The 22,225-nt window shown below is 44.2% G+C and overlaps 1 protein-coding gene across 2 annotated transcripts in view; it reads right to left on the bottom strand.

Moving 5' to 3' along the window:
- Positions 1-1,623: 1,623 nt before the first annotated feature.
- ELK3 (ETS transcription factor ELK3) overlaps positions 1,624-22,225 on the bottom strand; it is a 71,490-nt gene continuing 50,888 nt past the window's right edge. The window contains exons 3-6 of one of the 2 annotated variants that reach the window (XM_060112271.1): positions 19,518-20,300; positions 10,710-10,835; positions 9,842-9,964; positions 1,624-4,248 (exon numbers count right to left, since the gene is read on the bottom strand). In XM_060112271.1, coding sequence (XP_059968254.1) covers positions 4,150-4,248; positions 9,842-9,964; positions 10,710-10,835; positions 19,518-20,300 — 1,131 coding nt within the window. In that variant the 3' untranslated portion in view covers positions 1,624-4,149. The remainder of the gene's footprint in view (positions 4,249-9,841; positions 9,965-10,709; positions 10,836-19,517; positions 20,301-22,225) is intronic. The other variant, XM_060112272.1, reaches the window with a different exon arrangement.

Here is a 22,225-nt window from a genome sequence, read left to right on the forward strand (position 1 = left end):
GCTATACAACATTTGCTTATCCACTCATCTGTTGATAGACACTGGTTTTTTCCATTTTTGGCTCTTGTAAATAATGTCACTATGAACACTGGTATACAAGCATCTGTTTGAGCCCTTGTTTTCAATTCTTTGGGTTTTATATTCCTAGGAGTGGAATTGTTGGGTCAGTTAGTAATTTTATGTTACATTTTTGAGGAACCGCCCAACTGTTTTCTACAGTGACTGTACCATTTTACATTCTCAGTAGTAATATATGAGGTCCAGTTTCTCCTCGTCCTTGCTTTTTAAATTTTCTCCCATTATATTCATTCTAATAGCTGTGAAGTGGTGTCTCATTGTGGTTTTGATTTGCATTTTCCAAATGACTGGGTGTTAAGCAGCTTTTCATGTGTTTACTGGCCATTTGTATATCTGCTTTAGAGAAATGTCTATTCAAGTCCTTTGCCCTTTGAAAAATTTGGTTGGATGTCTTTTTGTTGTTGAGTTGTAGGAGTTCTTTATATATTCTAGATTAGACCCTTATGAGGTATATGAGTTTTAACTATTTTCTCCTGTGGGTTGTGTTCACTTTCTTGATGGTGTCCTATTGATATACAGAAGTTTTTAATTTTAATGAAGTCCGGTTTATTTTTTCGTTTGTTGCCTCTGGTGTTGGTGGCATATTTAAGTTGCTATTGCCAAATCCAAGAACATGAATATTTTCCCCTGTTTTCTTTTAAGAGTTTTATAGTTTTAGTGCTTACGTTTAGGGGCTTGATCCATTTTGAATTAATTTTTGTCTGTGGTGTAAAGTGAGTGTCCAGCCTTATTCTTTTGCATATGAGTATGTAGTTTTCCTAGCCCTACTTGTTGAAAGAACTCTTTTTCCCACTGGATGATCTTGGCATCCATGTTGACAAGCAGTTGACCATAGGTATGAGGGTTTATTTCAGGGGTCTCAGTCCTGTTCTCTCAGTCTACATCTCTGTCCTTCTGCCAGTACCACAGTGTTTTAATTAATTGTAGCTTTAGAAGTTTTGAAATCAAGAAGGGTAAGTCCTCCACCTTTGTTTTTCAAGATTGTTTTGTATATTCAAGGTTCCTTGAAATTCCATGTAAATTTTAGGATGGGATTTTCTATTTCTGGGGAAAATAAGTTTCTTTGGGATTGCGATAGGATTTGCATTGAACTGGTAGATCACTCTCGGTAGTATTGTGATCTTAACAATATTAAGTGCTCTAATCCATGAACGCAGGATGGCTTTAATTTCTTGATATTATTTGTAGCTAAAAGAATAAATGGTAATTTAGTTTTTCCCATTCTCCTTACCTCCCTATCTGAGTACAGAATGACAGATAGAACTTCAGATTTAAAAGATCACAGGACCACTTTTCAAATCCATTCCCTTCCACCCAACTCAACCTCAATAAGTGTATTTGTTTCCTTAAATATCTGTGTTTAAATAAGATTTATATATACGTAGTATGTTTCGATGTGCAATATTTAAGCTAAATAACAATTCATTTTCCAACTTATACCCTATAGAATGGTGGAATTTGGATCATCCCAAGTAAATGGAAGTAAACCAATCCACTTGCCTCTTCACACCTTTTATCACAAAGTATTTATTGAACAAAAATAACAGTAAAAATGATACATATATGAAAGTTGAATGAAGATTTGCAGTCATAGAAAAGATGTGTACAAAGAGACCAACGTTTAGGTTATAGTTCTATAAAACTTTACCGTAGCGTTTTAACACTGATCAAGCAAACATATAAAAAGGGGAAAACAAAGTTATTTCTTAAGTTTTTTGAAACCTATTTTCTGACTAAAATAATTGTTTAAAAAAAAAAACAAACCCAACACACAGAATGAGTCAGAGCTATAAGTGTTATACTTCAATACCTCCAGTTCTCTGTTTGTGTTATAGTGAGTTTTTTGGTCCATCAAAAATTATTGTATTTTTCCATTTCTAGTAAGTGGAGCTAGAGTGTATGTTAATCATAGTATTTGGAGGAAGGGAGTACAAGAATCAGATTTACATTCAACATTTACATTTAAAATAATATTTTTGGTTGAGGTTTTTGCACATTGACTTAGTTTGTAAGAATCTTGAATTTGAGGTGTGCTCTTATCTGACAAAATGGGTTTTTTTTAATGCTCTTTTTTTGTTTTTTTCTACCTAACATACAGTTTTGGACCAGTAGTACCTATAGCTAGGCATGGGGAACTAGAACTGGACTGAGCACCAATCATTGTTCTACCTTTAATGGACTATGTAGCCTTAGGCAACTCCCACTTCTCCTGTGCAGTGTCCTTAACCTGGAAATGGTGGTTGGATGCATTTTCAAAGGCCTCTTCTAACATTTTATGTTTGGTGAATACCAGTCCCCTGGACCAGCTCTTTTATTTTAAATGTACAGAATTATCCTTAGCCTATAAGGGAGTGATAGTAGTGTCTATTTGGAGATTTTAGAACCAGGCCCATTATTTTATATTCAAAGATGCATATTGGAGTGTTTGGATTTTTTCCCCCCAGATAAGGGCATACATCCCCAAACACAGAGATGCTCAATTCCACTTGAAAATCTCAAGCTTTGTAAGTGTCAAAACAAAATTTTAGATTTCCTGAAAATTCAAGAATATTTGTTTTGGCAACCTTTATTTTTTTACCCTTTCTCATAATCCCTGCCATTTAATGCCTCATTTGGATCGAATTATTTAGCCACATTTCAAATTGGTTTCTGTTATAGTTAAGGATGATAATTAATTTAATATTGAATTGAAAGCACTGGGCACTTTCCAGTTCTTTTATCTTACATTAGAACTTTACTACTTCATATACAGAATGGCACTGTAGACTAGTGCCTGCTGATTTTTTGAAGGAACAGAAAATATGTTTCTATTATCACTGCTCTAAACTACACTGCACAGAAGAATTTACTGCTGAGCATTCCAAATTGTTATATAATCAGTTCAGTTCCACAATGATGAGGTTCCTGAAGAATTTTATATTTCTTTTATCAGTTTTCCTTCATTCTCACCATAAACAGTAATACATAAAGCAGTGTATCCTACACCTCTCAATTTCCACAAGCAAGGGTATACCTATACACATGAAGACACCTGGTGTTACAAAAAAATTGTTTCTACAAAATTGTTTCTTTGTTATTTGTATTCATCACCAGTCTGTGAACCTCTTCCAAAGCATAGGATTTTTAAACGTTAATTATAGTTTCTGGGGTTTAGAGAAACCCTAACATAACGCTACAGTAAATGCGTCAAAGAGAGGTATGATTCTCTATGGAAAACTGGGAGAACCAGGTTAATTTTTTTAAACAAGAATATGCTAAACTAGGAAATATTCCAGGGGCATGGATAGAGTGAACTTTATATAGCTTTTCCATCTCAGGTTTTTGTTTGGAAGGAGTCTAAAAGATTGTAAACAGGAAGCTAGCCTTTCAACGTTCATTTCTCAAAAAATGCACTTTAGAATATTTTCTTTTATGAAAGTTTATTGTCTAAATATGGCTTAGTTTTTTCTTATAAAAACATTACTTGGACATTATATTCACTGAATTTCAGTTCAAAAGAGGGTTCTAAGGCAATTCTCATACAGTTGAAAGCAAAAAAGAAGTAATATGAATGCTTTCATATTGCCTACTTGTGAAAAATAATGAAATTCTACTAGAGAGCTGTTTGATACTAATTTTTGTCTTTCAAACAATTTCTCTTAATACTAAAAAATATATAAATCATTTACATTAAACTAAATGCAAAGGAAGGCACAGCTGGTTATAGTGTATATAAGCACAGTTCAGCATATGCAGAATTAAAGAGGAAAAAAGCTTCACATCCTTATTAGTTACATTGAAAACCATTAAGAAAAGTTCTTCACTGTCAACAGTGTTCAACACTTAAGAGCTAAGAAGATATAAAAACAAAAACATTAAAATTCACTTAATGCAAAACAGATTTTCATATATACTTGAATATAAAAAAGTTTTTAAAATGCTAACATAAATCTAGACCATCCATGTTATGAAAAGTGCAAACCAAATTAACAGACGGGTTTCACAACGTCCTTCTCACGACACAGGTAAACTAGCCCATGGGGACAAATTTGTTTCATCAGTTAATGAGTCTTTAATTGTGGCCAGATGTCATCAGGATTTCTGAGAGTTCGAAGAAAGCAGTACTGGAGAAGCAGCTCTGTCCAGACTGGGGATTGGCACTGGCATGTGGCCATTAAGCAGTGTAGGGAACTGTAGTGGACAAAAGATTTTTTAAAATAGTTATTGCAAATCCATCGGGAAGACCTGAGTTCTTTACACTCCTAGACAGACCATAGTGGATCAGTTCTCTCATCACCCCCGTGATTGATAGAGGTCAGTTGTCCATTATTTTACAGAATGTGTGATTGGGAGATGACAATGAAATCAAGGTTACATACAGCAAACAGGCTAAGGCTTAGAAAATGTCCCTAATTATTTTATGTGCCTAGGCTAGTAGAAAAAAATATGTACTTTATATGTTGCCAAAGTATGTTCTAATACTATTTCTAAAAGATTCCAATCTACTCAGAATGATAATTTGCTTTAAATACTAAGAAAAATTAATTTTGAAAACCAGGAAACTGATTCCTTGCATGTAAATCAGTAACTTCTCATACTGTATTTTGAAATTGGCTATCAGTTTTCCAGAGTACTACAATGATGCTTCTTGGTAACTGTTAAAAATGAGGAAGGTTCTTATCTTTAAAGATATTCTTATTTTCTAAATCTTTTAAGTATTCTTTCTAATTAAAATGATAAACAATATCAAACTGAGTAGAGAGATCACCCATAAGTGCCCAAACTTAAAGACTAAAGTTAATTTCTGTCTTGTTGGTAACTAGGATGATAAATAGGACAAAGGTATATGATTTGATACCTTTCAGGTCTAAAATACAGCAGCTATACTCCCATTTAATTTTAATGAAATAATTAAAGACCTCCTTTTAAAACTGGTGGAAACTAGGTTTTCATTGTCCAGGATGATATGTGTCACAATGCTCCTCTCCTGGGCTGTCTTCTAGTTTAATTCCTATTTAGTCTAGATAAGCTAAATGTTAAACTTCACTTCATCAGTAAGTATCAAACTACAGAGCCAGGCATGTGTTAGAAGTACAATATTTGTAGAACAAGTAAATATATTTTTGCAGTTTTCAAACTATTTCAGTAACTGTTATGTGTCTAGTCCCTTACAGTTTATCAATCAGTGGTTGTCATTTCATTTGATATCTAGAGCCTATAAAAGTTCGGTTATCCCCATTTTATGGATGAGAAAACAGATTTCATTTAAGATCTGATTGATTGGCTAAAGGTCATAGCTTAGAAGCAGTAAAGCCAAGTTTAAACTCTGAAGGATACTGTGCTTTCTGTACCAAACTGCCCAACTTATTTTTGTCAGGGGTTGGGGGATGGTGCTCTTTAATTACTATTTCAGTTTATTCAAGGTTTTTGTTTCTTTCCTGACACTTGGAATTTTAATGTTACATAGAATTTTATCCATTTCAGCTGGGTTATCAAATCTATTTGCATTTAGCTTATACTCTTTTTATTTAAGGCGTGCTCCTAACCACTATTCCCATTGATTAAGAGTGAACATTGGAAGAAGAGCAGATTTTGAATTTTCATTCTTTGAGTTTATTTATATCTTCTCTCAGTTTTTGTCCATCTTATTGGTGTTTTCAAAAGAATCAGCTTTTGGTTTTGTTACTGATTTCTGTCCTGTGCTCTTTATTTCTGTATACTCAGTTGTCATAGTTTCTCTTGGTTAGCCTGGCTTTTCTGACATATTTCATACTCCTCTTTATTGCCCCACCCCCCAAATCATCCACACACAGTCCCTTTTCTTAAATTACAGCATTCCCCAACTTTTGTCCTCAGCCTTCCTTTCTCCTATACTGGACTCAACAAACATTTCCTGATGTCAGTTAGATATCCCCACCAATGCCTCTTCCCCACTCACTCTTAAGTCAAGAGGAGTGGTGGTAAGGAGCTCGGCCCTGAACAGGAATCAGGGCTCTGCCACTTACTAACATGCAATCTTGGGTAAGTTGAGCAACATCTCTGGGCCTTAGTTATCTTTTCTTTTTCTCGTGAAATTGGTTATCTTTTCAAATAGAACTATTGGGACTATTAAATAAGAAGCCATGAAAAAGTGTGCTTAGAACAATGTCTGGTATACAGCAGTCCTCAAAAAAATGGTAACTATTGTTATCAGTAGCATTCCCAGTCTTCTAATCACTTAGTAATCCTTGCCTCTTCCTAATTTTCACTACCTACTTCTTACACTCAACTAAGTCATCCTCTCAATTTTACCTCTGGAATGTCTTCTAAATATATTCCTGTTTTCACTGTTCTTATCTAAAAGATGATTCTTCCCTCAGAATTTGGAATAGTATAAATTTCCTCATGTTTTCCTGCCCCTTATGCTTTCTCTTCTGTCCTTTCTAGAGATGTTATGCTATTTCCAGCTTAAAAAGCCTTCCCTGGTTATCACTTAACAACTCCTTGGTATACTCTTCAAATCCCACAGCTGCTTTTCCAACCAGTCTCCTATCACCCAGTTCCTTCCAGAACAGACTATGTACGTTCATATCCAAATGATGCAGATCTATTCATTTAGAATATACTTTGCCAGAATCCTGGCCCTTCTTCCTAGCTCAGGTGACACTCTGTCCAGCCCCCAGCTGGAAAGAGCTACTCCTATGGGGCTCCTGGAGCACTTTGTTTACACATCTATTATTCACATAGTGTATATCCCCACAGTCCCTGCCTCAGAGCATTGCAAATATTTGCTGGGTTAGATTTGTTGAATTAAAAATGACAGAAAACAGCCTCAATTGAAAATTACCTTGTTTCAAAATATAGCTGTACCGGCCAGGTGTATTCCAAATCTGATCAAAATCTGTTTCAAAAGTGGAACAGACATCCTAAAGACAAGCTTAAAATGCTAAACGGTCCAACTGTAACCCATCTCTATTTATAAATCAAGGTTGTATATTTAGATTTAGCACAATGTCTTTGGCATCTCTCTCTTCACTAAAATGTGTCTAGATTCCAAAGCATACCTCTTCTAGAAAGGGTAATATAATATCTTCACTCTCCTTCCCTTAAGATTTTCAGTATCTGCTCTCACTTACTATAGTAATATCAGGGGACCTTCTGTGCCAAAACCCCTCAGCTCTGTCAACTGTTAGCCTAAGGATTCTGATCGTTTCTAGTCATCATAGCAGGAAATCTGCCAGCATCATTTAAAACTTACTATAGGCCAAGTCTTAATTTGTTTCCTCCTCTAACACATTCACATAGCATATGTGATAGAGGCTTGCTATTTTTAAAGAAACTTACTTTCATTAGTTTAAAAAGGGGTACTGTTGATACTAATCTGAATTGTGAATCCCATCATTTGACATGTCTGATTATTAAAAATCAAATTCTTCTTACCATGTTGTTTTACCATTTTCAAAACTGCTAATTAATTTCAGCTTTCACCAGCTCAATGCCCTTATCATAGGAAGAGTAATAATACTTTAAAAGGTACAAAATTGTTTTTCCTTAGGGCCCAAGGCCACGCGACCTGTCAGCCATCCAAACCTGGTTGCACTTTCCTTTTCAGGAATTGTTTTGCATGGTTCCAGGAGAGAGGACAGGTCCAGTTTGTGAAATCAAAATTCTGAGCAGGTAGCCTTTAAATGCAGCATTTCTTCTGCAGAATTCTAAATGTCAATTAGGAACCGCTGGTCCTCAGTGGTTCTCAAAGTGTGGTTCCTGGAGCAGCAGCATCACTAGGAACTTGAAAGAATGTTTTTATCAGGCCCCATCCTAGACCTTCTGAATCAGAAACTGGGGGTGGGGCTCAGCAAACTGCATTTTAACACACCCTCCATCTGATTCTGTTGCACGTTAACTTTGAGAACCACTGGTCTACAGTAGTGACTGAAGAGGAGGGATATGCCTATCTCCCAATTCCCAGAGCTCCTGATACCCTACTAATGTGTAGAATCACTATGGACACAAACCACTGTTCCTGTTGGGAGTAACGGGCTGGAAAAGGTTTAGTGTCTAAGGCAAGAGATCTCAAAGACCTCCCAACCAGTAGTTCTCCATGGCTTCCTTTGGAGGTCACCAAGCCCTGCACCAGTCAGGTGGCAGAATTCCCAGTGAGGAGGGAAGGAAGAGTCCATTCATTATTCACAAGTATCTAGGGAAGCCTAGAGAGGCCCTCTGTTAGGTTCTAGGATTAGAGTAGTATTACAGTCCCTACCGCCAGGGAGCTGGCTGTGCGGATGCACCATACAACTAACTCCTTTCTGCTCTACCCGGAAACTCTCTGCTGCTCCCATCTGGAGACTTCCAGGAAATAAGGTCTGTTAGTTCCCCCACCAAAAGATTACTAATCTAAAACTTGCCTAGTCCTGCACTTGCTCACTGGTTTTTGCTATTTCTAGTTTTTGTTTCCTTGCCTGAGTTAAAATGGCTAAGAATCACCACATTGGCTGTGCATGACATATCCTCAATTTCTTGTGATGAGAAGGGCCAGGAAGAGAAACCTGATTACTCCAGGGATATAGTCACATCATGACACCCTACCTCAACCCTATTAGGAAACCAGAGAAGCAAGATAGTAATCAAAACCTCTTTAGCTCCACCCTTCTCCCAATGAGACCCTGAATACCAGCGTGTACAGCCCATGGCACAGAGGTAGATATTAAGCTTGACAAGCAAAATGAACAACTCAGAAAAGCACTGGAGGCCTGATCTTTTTAACACGTAACTTTCTTAGACATCTCTTGATGAATTCTGAGGCATCCATTCCTTAGTCGGCCAGTGATACTTACTGAACATCATTCTGTATACCAAGAAATGTGCTAGATGCCAGGCGCACACCACAGCAAACAAGATGGCCTCTTGAGGGCCCACAGTTTAGTGGGGAGATTGCCAGCTGAATACAAAGTGGCAAGTGCCAGATGCAACGAGAGCAAAAGAACTACAACTAACTTGGGGTAAGCCATGTTGGGGGGCGGGGCAGACGGGTGCAGGGTGAATGAGACAGACCAGGCTAGAATCGGGTCAAGAGGGGGTTTGTACTTTATCCAGTTTTGCTTCATTCCTATGCCTAGGATCCCTTCTATACTACATTCACATATTCAAACAGTAACATCTTGGTCAGTGAGTAATCTTTGGGTCTCCAAGAGGAAATACTGATTTCCACATAATAGCAAGCGATGCTACTGCAGGATTCTAGTGTGGGAATGACTAATGAATGTGCTTACCTGGTACAGGGAGTTTTACAAGATAAAACAGCAGAGGCTTAATTCATTTTTAACCAAATGACCTGGAAGCTTTTTTTTTTTTTTTGGATCAAGAACTTGATTCTGATTCATAGAATTATGCAGGTAACTTTTCCATTACAGTTTGGAGAAGCTGTTCACTATTTTTCAATTTACTTTGTGATGTCACTACATTGACTAATAGATTAGTATTTTAAAGTCTTTTATGAGATTTTATAAAATACAATTAAAACAATTTTTTTCCTTAATAAGTTTCCAGTTTTCATAGTCAGTGAAAATATCCAAAACACTTCAAGAACTAACTGTTCTATTTATGGGTATCTGACATGAGAACTCCACCTCAGTGAAAATACGTGCCTCTGAAGACAGCCTTTTGCAGCCACGTGAACGTGAATTCCTTTTGGAAACTGAAACAGTGAGTTCTGCCCTATATTTAGTGAAAATATTACCTTGCAGGATTTACTGGGGAAACATCCCTTAGAAATTCCACATTTAAAAGTTCGTTTCCAAATGCTCACCTGGAACAGCGTGTTTGGCCCTTGCAGCCGGGCAGGACTCAGTGGAGCAACTGGACTAAGGCTGCTCCAGAAATGTATGCTGGACAGCAGTGGGCTCGGGGTCAGAAGCAATCCATTTGGTGTCTGGGAAAGAAGCACACACACAGTGTTTGATACAGGTATCACCTGACTCCAGCTGTGGTCAGTAGTGTGGCCAGGGGCATTAGCCACAAACCAAGAAACAAGCGTCACCATTTTAGGAAAATCTGACAACTTTGTTATTTCTGCAGGGCTGTGCAGCTTAATTTCCTTCAATGCTAACTGTATGAGCAGTTTTATAAAGGAAGAAAGCATGGAAACGTTACGTTCCTTAAGCATTCTAGTAGAAAAGTTAAGTTCCTAGCAACTTTTGTCCAGGTGCTCTTCAATTTGCTCCTCCTCACGCATTAAACAAGATTTATTGTACAAGTAAGTGGGATCCCATAAAAGGGCTTTACTTTTTCTTATCTATATTTTCTTATTTTTCTACAGTGGACATCCATTCCTTTGGCTACACACACACACATTTTTTAAAGGGCCTCCCAAGCTTCACTTTCCCTATCAATAGCCCTTTAATACTTCAGGATCTGCTGCTAAAATACCCTGTAGCAGCTTCATCAAAAGCTCTGAACTGGGTTTTCCAGATTTCACTCCGGATATGGGGTTCATGAGAATTCATCTCCCTGGCAATGGTTTGGAGGGGGGGGGCGGAATCCTTTCTTGTCAGATTGGGTATAAAGCCAGAACTCTGGGTTTCCTGGGAGAGTGCCAAGGATTGCATTTGCTTGCATACACGCAGCAGGAGTCCTGGCCTGCAAGCCAGCCAGAGTGCAGAAGAAACAACACTTACCGCCCCAGCTGGCAAGTCTGCATGGCTTTTATTCTCAGCGGAGCCAAGCGCCCTGGCCAGGGTGGTTTTGTACCTTTGCTGACTAGGAGGGGCCCCTCGGTGGTTTTGTGATGTCAGTAAGGTGCTCTGTGTAGGAAGAACGACAGTAAGGGCGCCAGCATTTCAGATTGCATCATGCTAGATGCTGAAGTGTTCTTTTTTCCTAGAATTGGCCCTAGCAGCTTCGTTAATTATCCAGAACATTTAGCTTAAATGAAAGGTCTGCTCTGTTCAGTGGAAAGGAGACAAACATCCAAAGGTTCTCAATCAAGCTGCTGATCAGACTCAAGTTATTTGAGTCTTTGGTTCTACAGCATTTCCTACATATTGAATGACCTATGAGGTCACTAGGATAAATACTTGTTTTGGATAAGCTTCCCATTTGTTCTAATTCAAGGCAATTTCACAAACTTGCCAGGCCATCTGGCCTAACGGTTCAGGCTTAGCAGTTCCACATGGGCTCTGCCAGGGTTCCAATCTCAGAACCACTACTTACTAGCTAGGTTACCTTTCTATGCCTCAGTTTCCTAATCTGCAAGACAGGGAGAAAAATGCCTACGTTTTTTACATTACAGGATTGTTAGGAAGAATAAATAATCTATGTAAAGCTCTTAATATGTGCCTGGAGCAAATGCTCAATAAGTGTTCAGGACTGTTATCATTAGTAATTAATTCAAAGTATACTTGATGAACTGTATTTCACCTATTCATGGGAGAAATCCTCAACTGTATATGGAAAAGTACTTAATGTTCTGAAACAGACAAACCAACCTAGTCAGCTGGTGCTTTAAGGTTCCTCTCAGTCATGGTAGGGTCAAGTCCACAGCTCAGGTGATCTGAGAACTAGTATTTGCATGTTACTCTGAAGCCAGGTCCCAACCACAGTATATGCCACATTAACATTTACTAACCAGTGTGTTCAGGGCCTCCTAGTTTACCTACCAATGAAAGTCTCACAGCTCTAAAGAGACAGTGAATCTGCTCAACTACAAAACATAGCTAGCTACCTTTCTCTCATCCATGGCCATAAATATATATCCATTTCTTTTTAATCCTCTGAGCAACATATGAGGTGTAGAATATATTTTCATAGTCTAAAATTCATACCCATGTCTGAATTTGAGAATTTGTTTCTAAGGGATACAGGATATACTCAGAATACAGTAGCCTTCTGTTTCTCATGTTAAATACATTCGAAATGTCTTCTATAGTACATGCAAATAAATACTGTAAAATGACTACATTCACTCCTCTCCCTCCCATCCCTGTTCTGCCTGAAGATAGGTGGCCGTAGAGAAAAAAACTGGTTGGTTGCTCTTTTAGGGAAAATTCCTATAAAGCCTGGCCTGGGTTATCTCTGGTATCATGTGAGCTTTCACAGCCTCTCTCCACAAGCACCTTGAGTCATGGAGGGTAAGCTGAGCCCGAGGTAGAGGCTAAACAAAGAAGCCACCAGCAAAACGCACGCTTCCTCTTCCTTCACTGAAGAATGTCTTAGCAAATGAGCTCTTCTGAATGGCAGACAGGGACTGATCCTGGCACCTGCCAGGGAAGGGGATGCCCTAGGGCCCAAAGGCAATGGGTGTTCATTTTCAAGGGGAAAGACCCTCCTCTCAGGACCTCGTTTCATCCTCCCCACTCAGTTCTTCTTACACTTAATACTGAGCCTTCTAGAAAGCCCTCATATCTGAGCTAAACCTGGTGAGTGAACACTGTCCAGACACACCCCTCCTGAGTGCCCTCCTCCTGGATCATGCCCTCTGACCATCAAAATGCCCTCCACCTCCTCAAAGGAGATTCCTGATTTCCCCTCAACCAGACAGCACAAACTCACCACCTTTCCAAATCCAGTGTTTATGACGCATCCATTTCTATCAACAGGAGCACCATTTATCTAGCCACTCGACAAATACTGACCGAGTACATAGTATGTATCAAGCGCCAGAGAAACAACGGTAAAACAAGACACTATCCCTGTACTCACAGCCCGGTCTATGACCCTGCATCCAGCCACTGAGGTGCAAAATGCCTTCCCCTCACCCCCTGCCACACCCTCTGGGCATGGCCTGTGGACACTTCCTGGAACTGACTCTCCTGCTTACCCCCTCCTTGGCAGTCTTGCTGCATCCAAGCCCCTATCAACTTCGGTGGCACTCAGCAACTGCCACCTGAAGCAGCTCAGCTGCCTCTGGTCTCTCCCTTCCAATCTGTTCTCATCACTGCCACTTGAATCACTCCCCTTAAGACACTGGGTTTAGTTTCAGGGAAAAAAAGAGTACAACCTCCCTGGCCACAATTCTAGGTTCCCCCATCGCCTAGTTTCATGTGAAACGCCCCCCTCCCCGCACGCCCCCCCACCAGCTTTGGTTGAAGTGTCCTGAGCACCACACAATTCCAACCTACTAGTTCTTTAGCACTCATTCCAGAACTGTCCTGACCACTCAGCCCATGGTCCCCTGGGCTACAGCCGTTCCACAAGTGACCGTATCTGCTTCTGCAGTTATTAACCAACCACCACTTGACCATCCCCAGACTCTCTCCTTAGCCCCAACTGAGCTGGGTGTTTCCTCCTGAATGTCTTTCAGGCTCCTCAAAGTCAGCACAGCCCAAACCGGACCTGTAACCTTTCCCCATGAGCTTCTTTCCTTCTGTGAAACTCATACTCAACTTCTGGCTCTCCCCTGGCACCTCCACACCCATCACCAAGTCCTGTTGGTGGCAGTCCCTGTGTCCCTCAGAGCCATCACCTTTCGCATCATGCCACTGTCACAGCCTTAGGTCCTCGTTGTCTTTCACCTGGAATTTTACAGTCATATTCCTAACTGCTTCCAGCCTCTCCCCTCCCTTATCCACGTCATCAGGATGGTTTCTAAAACACAATTCTCACTGTGTCACTCAGGCTCCATCTTCCACCACTTCCTTTACCTTTGGAATGTATCCTCCCCTCTTGCTGAACTACTGTTCTGCCCTAATGCACAAGGCTATTGCACATCTTTTTTTTTTTTGCGGTACGCGGGCTTCTCACTGTTGTGGCCTCTCCCGTTGTGGAGCACAGGCTCCGGACGCTCAGGCTCGGCGGCCATGGCTCACGGGCCCAGCCGCTCCGTGGCGTGTGGGATCCTCCAGGACCGGGGCACGAACCTGTGTCCCCTGCATCGGCAGGCGGACTCTCAACCACTGTGCCACCAAGGAAGCCCCACTGCACATCTTTATGCTTTGGCTCAAGGTGTTCCTCTGCCTACAATGCCCTCTTCACCCCACGTGCCAGATAAATTGCCGCTGATCCTTTAACACCCTGCCCAAGTGTGATCACCCCTTCCACGAACACCTTTTCAACACCCTTCCCCATCCCCAAGAAAGTTAATACCTTCTTCCTTAGTATTCCTTTTATACCTAAGAATTCCATTTGTACTGTGTCCGGGATAGTATATTAACCAACTTAAGTTACGAGTTCCCTCCCAACTAGCAGGGACTATCTAATTCACGTTTGCACCCCCAGCTCCAATCAAAGCCCGTGACATGATAGGTGCTCAATCTGGGTTTGCTGAATTGAACTACATGTTCTTTCCCCGTTCTTTTCCTAAGGTACTTCTCTGCACTGTGTATCTGGCTCTTGCCGTGTGCCATCTTGTGCGTGTGTATGCCTTGTCATGGCTAGGTCCTAAGGTCATAAAAATAGGCACTTGTACTTTTGGTGTCCTTCCTGTGATTTGCAGATAATGCTAAATAATTACTTGTTGATAGATTCTAACAGGGATTTTTGTTTCCCTTGACTTACACCTTCAGCAGCTATTAATTTCCCATCAAAACAAGTCTAAATTCCTCAGCGAGTTCCCAGGGCCCTGTATAATTTCACACCACCACACGTTACATATTGCCCTTATTCTTTACCTACTGGACAGCAAGCTTGTAAGCTCATGAGAACAGGAACTGTGTCTGTCTGGCTCACCTCCGTATCTCCAGGTGCCTAGCCGATGGCTGGACAGGTTGTAGCAACAAACATCTCTAATCTTAATCTCCCATGGATGCCAACAGAATCCATGACAGTGCTATTTTGTGGTTAAAAAAATCCTCAAAAGGTGACAGTGAACCTCTGGAAACTCCTAGAGTTGTCTGAATTCAAATAAAAACATGGTTTTAAGAACTTCCAAACAGAAGTAGAGTCACACAGAAGTTTGCGTAGCACTGAATGCGCGGATCTGAAGGAAAAGAGGACCAACAGGAGAGTTCCCTATTGGTCCAGGGCAGCCACGGTAAGAGGGGGAAAAACAGAAGAAGGGTAGGACTGGGGAGAAGTCGGCAGATCCACAAAGGATCTACAGAAAAGATAGGCCCCAGGGTGGAAAGAGGGAGGGCGACGGTCACACTTCGTTCATCTTAGGCAATCCAGAGCTGGGAGAAGCAAGAACCTTCAGCTGGAGTGTCAAGTCACCCCAAAGTCTACCAGTGACATCCTCCACTGAACAGAGCTCCTAAAAGGACACCCTTCTTCTGTAGGGCCTGGAGAAAGCTGCAGGCTGAGCTAGGGCAGTGTTACGGAGTGGGACGAAGGGAAAAAAAACCAAACTTCCTTCCTTTTGGGATCATGGCGAAAGAGACAGTAAGATGGAAACGACTCCAGAGCTGCGCCCGGAGGCAGTCTACCCAATGACTCCACACCACACGCATCCATTTTACGCCCAGTTCCCACCTTACGATCTGGGCTCAAGGCTATCACATCCATCAGTAAATGCAGGAGGGAGGTTTTAGCAGTTCAGTCCTCAGCAAGCTGTCTCTACTCAGTGTTAACCCAAAGCCGCTACTAATAAAACAGCCCGGGGCATGCATGCTCAGACTCTGATGTGAGTTCACGCCCTGGTGCCCGTGCATATCTGAGTTCAACATCTTAGACATCACGTGTGAGATGAACAGAGGTCTTGGCCTACATGGAGGGACGTGCAATGAGCCAACCTCTGATTCTGAGCTACCTTTACATCGGTAAGACAGGAGGAGGGAGAGGCTAAAGAGAAGAGGCAAATGGAAGGAAGGAGGGACAGGTGACACCCAGATGCAGAAGATACAGAGAATCAGAAGTTCCAGCTGGCACCATTTGGGCTTCCACGGTGCCTGGCTGGAAACCAGGAGGGTTTCACATCCGGGCTCCTCCCCCCGCCCCCATCTCAATTTCTGTAGCTCATGCCATCAGAGATAACATTCCTGTTTTTCTAGCAACAGCCCGATGTGACCTCGGTGGCGGAGCTCCAACTACCTCACTCCTTGGTGCCAGCTGGCTTTTGTACCTCATTTCCTCAGTTCCTCACAGTCCACGCTGGGGCTGCCTCGGGGGGATCCTCGTGTCCGTCTACCTTTGTAATCGTTTCTCAAAGACTGAGGAGACTCATCTCAACTGCATCTTGTATGGGTGCCAGCAGATGTGCCACAAGTATTCTTGATGGGAGTGGCGGTTATGATGTTGGGGGAGTGGCAGAACGCCGATGCTTTTTCATGCTCATCACGCTGCAGGCTGAAATTTCTAATCTGAATTTGGGCCTACACGAGGTATGTGGTTTAATAAAGTCCTTGGAGGGCACTGTAACCACATGACCCTAAGCAGGCCAAGACATGCTTAATCCTACCCTTCCTCCTGCCACGCTTCTAGCTGAAACTAACTGGGAATTATCCTTGGAATAAATGAATCAATAAAATATAAATCCTTCTTGGAATAAATACAAGTTCTTGGGAACTTCATTTTCAGGGTATCAAGTTATTACAGCACACTTTTATCTCTTTTAAAGCTAGCCACGGAGAAAGTTGATAGGCGGTCCCCACAGGTAACCAAATGTTTCTGCATACACACTGCACACCCCACAGAACGTGGGAGTTTCTGCGACAGAAAGTGCTAAGGGAGGAGAGAAGCCAGTGAGCCGCAGAGCGAGGCGCCACTGCTGCCTGTGAGAGAAACGCCCCACGCTCCCTTGGGTGGAGAGGAACCCCCCAGAGTTGACCTGGGGCCAACAGGAGTCCGCTCTCGTCCCTGGGGGCGATTTCAGGGAGATGGGCTCACCCCTCAGTTTGAGGCCCAGTGGACTTCAGGAGAACTGCTGAGGGAGCTGATGCTGATTCTGACTGTGCACTGGAGAACCAGGGGCTGGTGGGTGAGTTTCTGGGGCACCTGAAACAGCTCCTGTTCTCTGAGAATCCAAATCCTTCACTGACTCGAGGCCTCCCCGAAATCCTAGAAGACTCAAGGGCTTGTCAAGTCGAGATAAAACCACCTGACTCTCCTGTCTGCTCTCAGAGAAGCCACCTGGGGGAACACCCCACCCCTGAGTCCTGCCCTTCCTCTGCTCTCTCTGGTGTCTCCCTCCTGGCCTCTCCTCTCCCTCCCTGTCAGCCACAGGCGCTCCAGGTGCAGAGCTGAGCCCGCTAGAAGGTGAGGGGATCTCAAGTCCTGAGACTCCGCCACCCCCCAAGGGCAGCCGTTGACTCCTTTAGCTCTGAATGGCTTCAGACACTACCTAGCCCCCAACGCCACCCCCTCACACCTGATCCAAAGCCCCTCCCCTGGCCCAGGCTGCCACTTCCCCTCTCCTGTCCTTGTCCAGATCCTGCCCTGTGCCTCTCTCCCCTCGGGAAGCGCCCTCCCATGTCTTGGACGTCGTGGCCCACAGGTCGAGGCCCCGCCCTCACGGCCTGGGAGGACCAGCCCGCGCATCTCCCTAAGGCACAGGTTCTCTGTTAAACATCCGGCTTTCCCGTGCTTCCCCCTCCCTGCTGGCAGGCCATTCTGGTAGATGCCGTCTCCCAGTCCTGAGCTTTGCATCCATTCCTCCACATCCACCCTCTGTCCCTAACTCGTGTCACTGTCCCCCCTCCCCTCGGCCCAGTCACACATCCTCAGTCCTGTTGCCCGGAGCCTCCCTAAATTCACTATGTCCAGGCCCAGAACCACAGGGCTAGCCCGAGCTGCTTTCCTCCGACGCGACTACAGGGCTGGCACGTGTTCAGAGACGGTGATACACAGAGAAAGCAGAGACCGAAATCAGAGTTGGCCTGGGCCTGGCTCTAGGCCTCTCTACACCTCACAGCTGGAAACACAGAGGAGGCCGGGGAGGAGATGCTCAGATTGCACCCCCAGCCTGCTTCTCTAGTTACTTCTCTGAGCGACATCGGAAGCCACTGTGCCTGAGCCATTTACTCAGCGGTCCTTAGTCACTGGACAGCTTTGCTTGGTCAGGAAATGCCCCATTTAAGAGCACACACGCTCCTTCTGCCTGTAACGGAGCCCTGAGCCCTCCCCTCCGCAGCAGCCTGCCGTCACCAACAGCTCACAAGCTGAGCCGACACGAAATCCACAATCATCTGGGAGAAGCCACGGAGAGGAAAATGCCCAAGAGCTGCTTTCAGCTGCCTGCAGACTCCACGGGCGTCTCATGATCAGGGACAAGTGGGCATTTTCCCAGTGCACATGCCGAGAGCGTTTTACTTGCTTCTGAAGCGGACTAACCGGGTTCAAGTTCACCTCTGTGGCCTATTAGCTGTGTGATCTTGGATGAGTTACTTTACCTCCGTGCCTCATTTACCTCTGCTGGAAAAATGGGACAATAATAGTATCTCCTTCACGGGCCTGTGATGAAAAGTAACTGAGACGGTGCATGGACGGTGTTTAGAACAGTACCCGGCACACATGAGCAGCTCAGTTATGCTGCCACTAATGATGGTGACAGCAAGGACACCTACAGCGACGGGTACAGAGGCAGGGGACAGAGCTCCTACCCTCCTCAAGCATGACCCCACCCTGGTGCCACAAAGTCACAGGAGACTAAAACCTGCCGGTTGTAGCCAGCTCTCTTCCCACGGCCATTATCCCCTTTAATCCTCACAACAATCCACTGCACAGATGTGGAAACTGGCTCAGGGAGCAAGTACCCAGTCACGTTTCTACCCAGCAGTGCAGCCAGGGACTGAATCCAGGTCTGTGACCCCAAAGCCAACGCACTTAACCTCTGCCACTGAAACGCATCCAGTTTTCCAGAGGAAGCGGAAGTCGGTTTACCAGTACCTGCCCTGCCTTTGCCCAGCAGCTGCCAGCTGGACAAGAGTGAGCATCTGAGTTCCGTATTTAGAGGAAAAGGCCACCTTCCTGTTGGAGTTAATAGCACCGAAGACTGGTCTTGCTCCACGAGTTTGCTTTCCTCTCCCCTGTGCTGTGGACCTGGGCTTTCTCAGGCTAGCACTGTTTTTTACTGAAGCTTCTCTTTCTCACCGTTTGATGTGGCCCCTGCATTTCTTATTAGAGACTCCAGGACAACCCAGCTCCCCACTGACAACTGCAATGGCCGTATTGGTTAGCATCTATTTTCTTATTAACAGAAAACAAATAGCTACTTATCAAGGGCCCCCCAGAGAGGATTCTCCCATAAAATTTTCATAAAGCCCAAGCGCCTTCTGAAACGTCACCGGCCTGCTCCGCTTTCCCTAGGAAATCACTGTTTGGATCTGCTTTGACGGCCAGTGTGCGTATTCCATCTTACGATCACTTTAGGCCCCTAAAAGCTAGAAACCAATCAAGCATCCCACTGTAGCCAATACCCTAAGCCTCTCCTCTTGTGTATGCTCCCACCTGGGCATGGAAAAGTAATTTCCCTGCACAATGACACAGTGACTTTGCCACAGGGGCCCTCGGATTAGCCTCTGAAGATCAGAAGGAAGTTGCTTCGGTTGCTCTTCCCTCCCGTCCACTAAGCCACTGAGACTGGGGGCATCCAGGACGACAGAGACGCCTCTTACCTGGGCGGTGAAGAAGGCTGGGGTGAGGGATCCCGAGGGAAGGGCCGGGCTGTTGAGGGCGATGGAGCCGATGTCGGTGCCGGAGAGCACCAGCGGGGGCGCGGAGATCTCCAAGCCTTTGGGTTTTTTGGCCTTTGGGGGAAGAGATGGAGACCTGGTCTTGGAGCCCGATGACAGGTTCAAGGGCTCTAGGGAATCCGAGTCATGGCAGGCGGCCTCCAGGAAGAGGCTTCTGTGTTCGGAGGGGAGGGGCGAGTTCGGGGACAGGGACGGGGACCGAGAGGAGGAGGGTGAGGCAGACGAGATGCTGGCGGCGGCATTTGGCAACATTAACGAGGAGATCTTGGCGGAGACGGACGAGGCCAGGAAGGCCTCGGACGTGGAGGGCAGGGACACCACGGGCCTGCTGATGTGCTTGTCGGTTTTGTTGGTCACAAACCTGATGACAGTCCTGACTTCTTCCACGGGAGGGCTGTCTTCCGGCTGCTCCTCCAGTTTCTCCGTCTTGATGGCCTTGAGGGACTCCGGTGGGTTCTGCAGGGAGTTGATGGTGAAGGAGGAGTACAGGCCCGAGTGGATGTACTCGTTGCGGCTGGCGCTCTTGAGGGCGGACAGGCCATGTCTGTGGGCCTCGCGGCTCTCGGGGGGCGCCTTGCACTCGCTGTCCTGCAGCAAAAGGCTCTCCCGGCTGATCTCCACCGCGTGAGGGTCCATTTTCAGTATCTCCGGGAAAGAGACGAACTTATACACAAACTTCTGCCCGATCACCTTCTTGATGATGTTCTGTGAACACAAAAGCAGACGTGGCAAAGATGAGTGCGTCAGAGAAACTGTTAAGAGGCTCATTCTTGTGGGGGACCTTGCTGGCAGAAGCACTGAAACAGTCCTGATGGCACATGTCAGCTAAGGTGTAATGGAAAGAGGACTAAAGCTGAGGGCCGAAGAATCTGATTTGCATTCCAGTTCTGCTAAGTACAAATGGTGTGATCTTCGGCAAATTGGCCATTTTTAGTTTCCTCATCTGTGAAGTGAGGATCGTTACACCTAAGAACATAGTAACAGTTGCCAATTATTAAGCACTTACTATGTCGCCAGTATTGTTTATGCATTAGCTCATATAATCTGTACAGCGATCCTAAAAGAAAGGGATGATTCAACTCCCATTTTAGACCTTAGGAAAATAAGCTTAGAGCGTTTAAATAACCCACAGAGCCACATGGTAGGTCAGTGGTAGAGGCAGTGTTTCCTTTACCATAATATAGTATTGTCTTACCTACCTCTGGGACTTGTGAGAATTCAATGAAATAATAATGGGAAAGCATTCTGTAAGCTGGAAAGCATTATAGAAACGTAAGTTATTATCACCAAACCACCACAGTGTTTTCTTAAATCATGCAGCCATTTTTTTCCTTTTTAATTCTCTGCCAAGAAAGCCGCTGGAGGAAAAAACAAAGTGTCTACTTGGATGTTCACGACATTCATACAGTATTTTCAGTCGCTGGTGTCTACTTCTGGATCTTCAGTTTATGGCTCCCATCCTCAAACATTAGGATGTAAATGAAAACCAATCATCATTGCAAAAGTTTCCACCCCCTTTGGGAGAACGGACTTCATTTTAAAGGCTGTACTGTTCTTGAGATTTATTAAATCCGAACATTAGCAAAGTCTATCAAATGTTTGCCGGGCCCGAGGTGCTCAAGGCAGACAAAGATGGTCTCCCTCAAGCACAGAGAGGTAGTGGCACCGTCCTGTGGGAAGAGGACTTCCGTACAAACTGTCCTCCTAAAACCTGGGTATGGGGGCCTCCCTGGTGGCGCAGTGGTTGAGAGTCCGCCTGCCGATGCAGGCGACGCGGGTTCGTGCCCCGGTCCGGGAAGATCCCACATGCCAGGGAGCGGCTGGGCCCGTGAGCCACGGCCGCTGAGCCTGTGCTCCGCAACGGGAGAGGCCACAACAGTGAGAGGCCCGCATACCGCAAAAAAAGAAAAAAAACAAAAAAAAACCTGGGTATGAATGAGGGTAAAAAAAAAAATCATTTTGGGGAGAAGAGCTTGAAAAGTAGCTGCTGCTGAGCATCTACTCTGTCCTGGGCGTTATGCACAAGTGATCCCATTTGATCTCACATGAACCCACTTGTAGGCTGGAAGGTACCATCCTTATGACATAAGCTCAGAGATGGGAAGTGATGTGCTCAAGAGCCACAAGATCTACTAATTCTAAAGCCTAAGGTTGTTCCCATTTCCACACAAAGTTGGAGGGAGAGAATCAAAGAGCCCCCTTAGTAGAGACGACATTTTAAAATTAGTTCAGGGCTTCCCTGGTGGCGCAGTCGTTGAGAATCTGCCTGCCAATGTAGGGGACACGGGTTTCAGCCCTGGTCTGGGAAGATCCCACATGCCGCAGAGCAACTAGGCCCGTGAGCCACAACTACTGAGCCTGAGCATCTGGAGCCTGTGCTCTGCAACAAGAGAGGCCGCAACAGTGAGAGGCCTGCGCACCGCTATGAAGAGTGGCCCCCGCTTGCCACAACTAGAGAAAGCCCTTGCACAGAAACGAAGACCCAGCATAGCCAAAAATAAATAAATTAATTAAAAAAAAATTAGTTCAGGGGCTTCCCTGGTGGCGCAGTGGTTGAGAGTCCGCCTGCCGATGCAGGGGATACGGGTTCGTGCCCCGGTCTGGGAGAATCCCACATGCCGCGGAGCGGC

The sequence above is a fragment of the Mesoplodon densirostris genome, chromosome 11 (assembly GCF_025265405.1).
Source record: "Mesoplodon densirostris isolate mMesDen1 chromosome 11, mMesDen1 primary haplotype, whole genome shotgun sequence".
In the NCBI taxonomy this organism is placed as follows: Eukaryota; Metazoa; Chordata; class Mammalia; order Artiodactyla; family Ziphiidae; genus Mesoplodon; species Mesoplodon densirostris.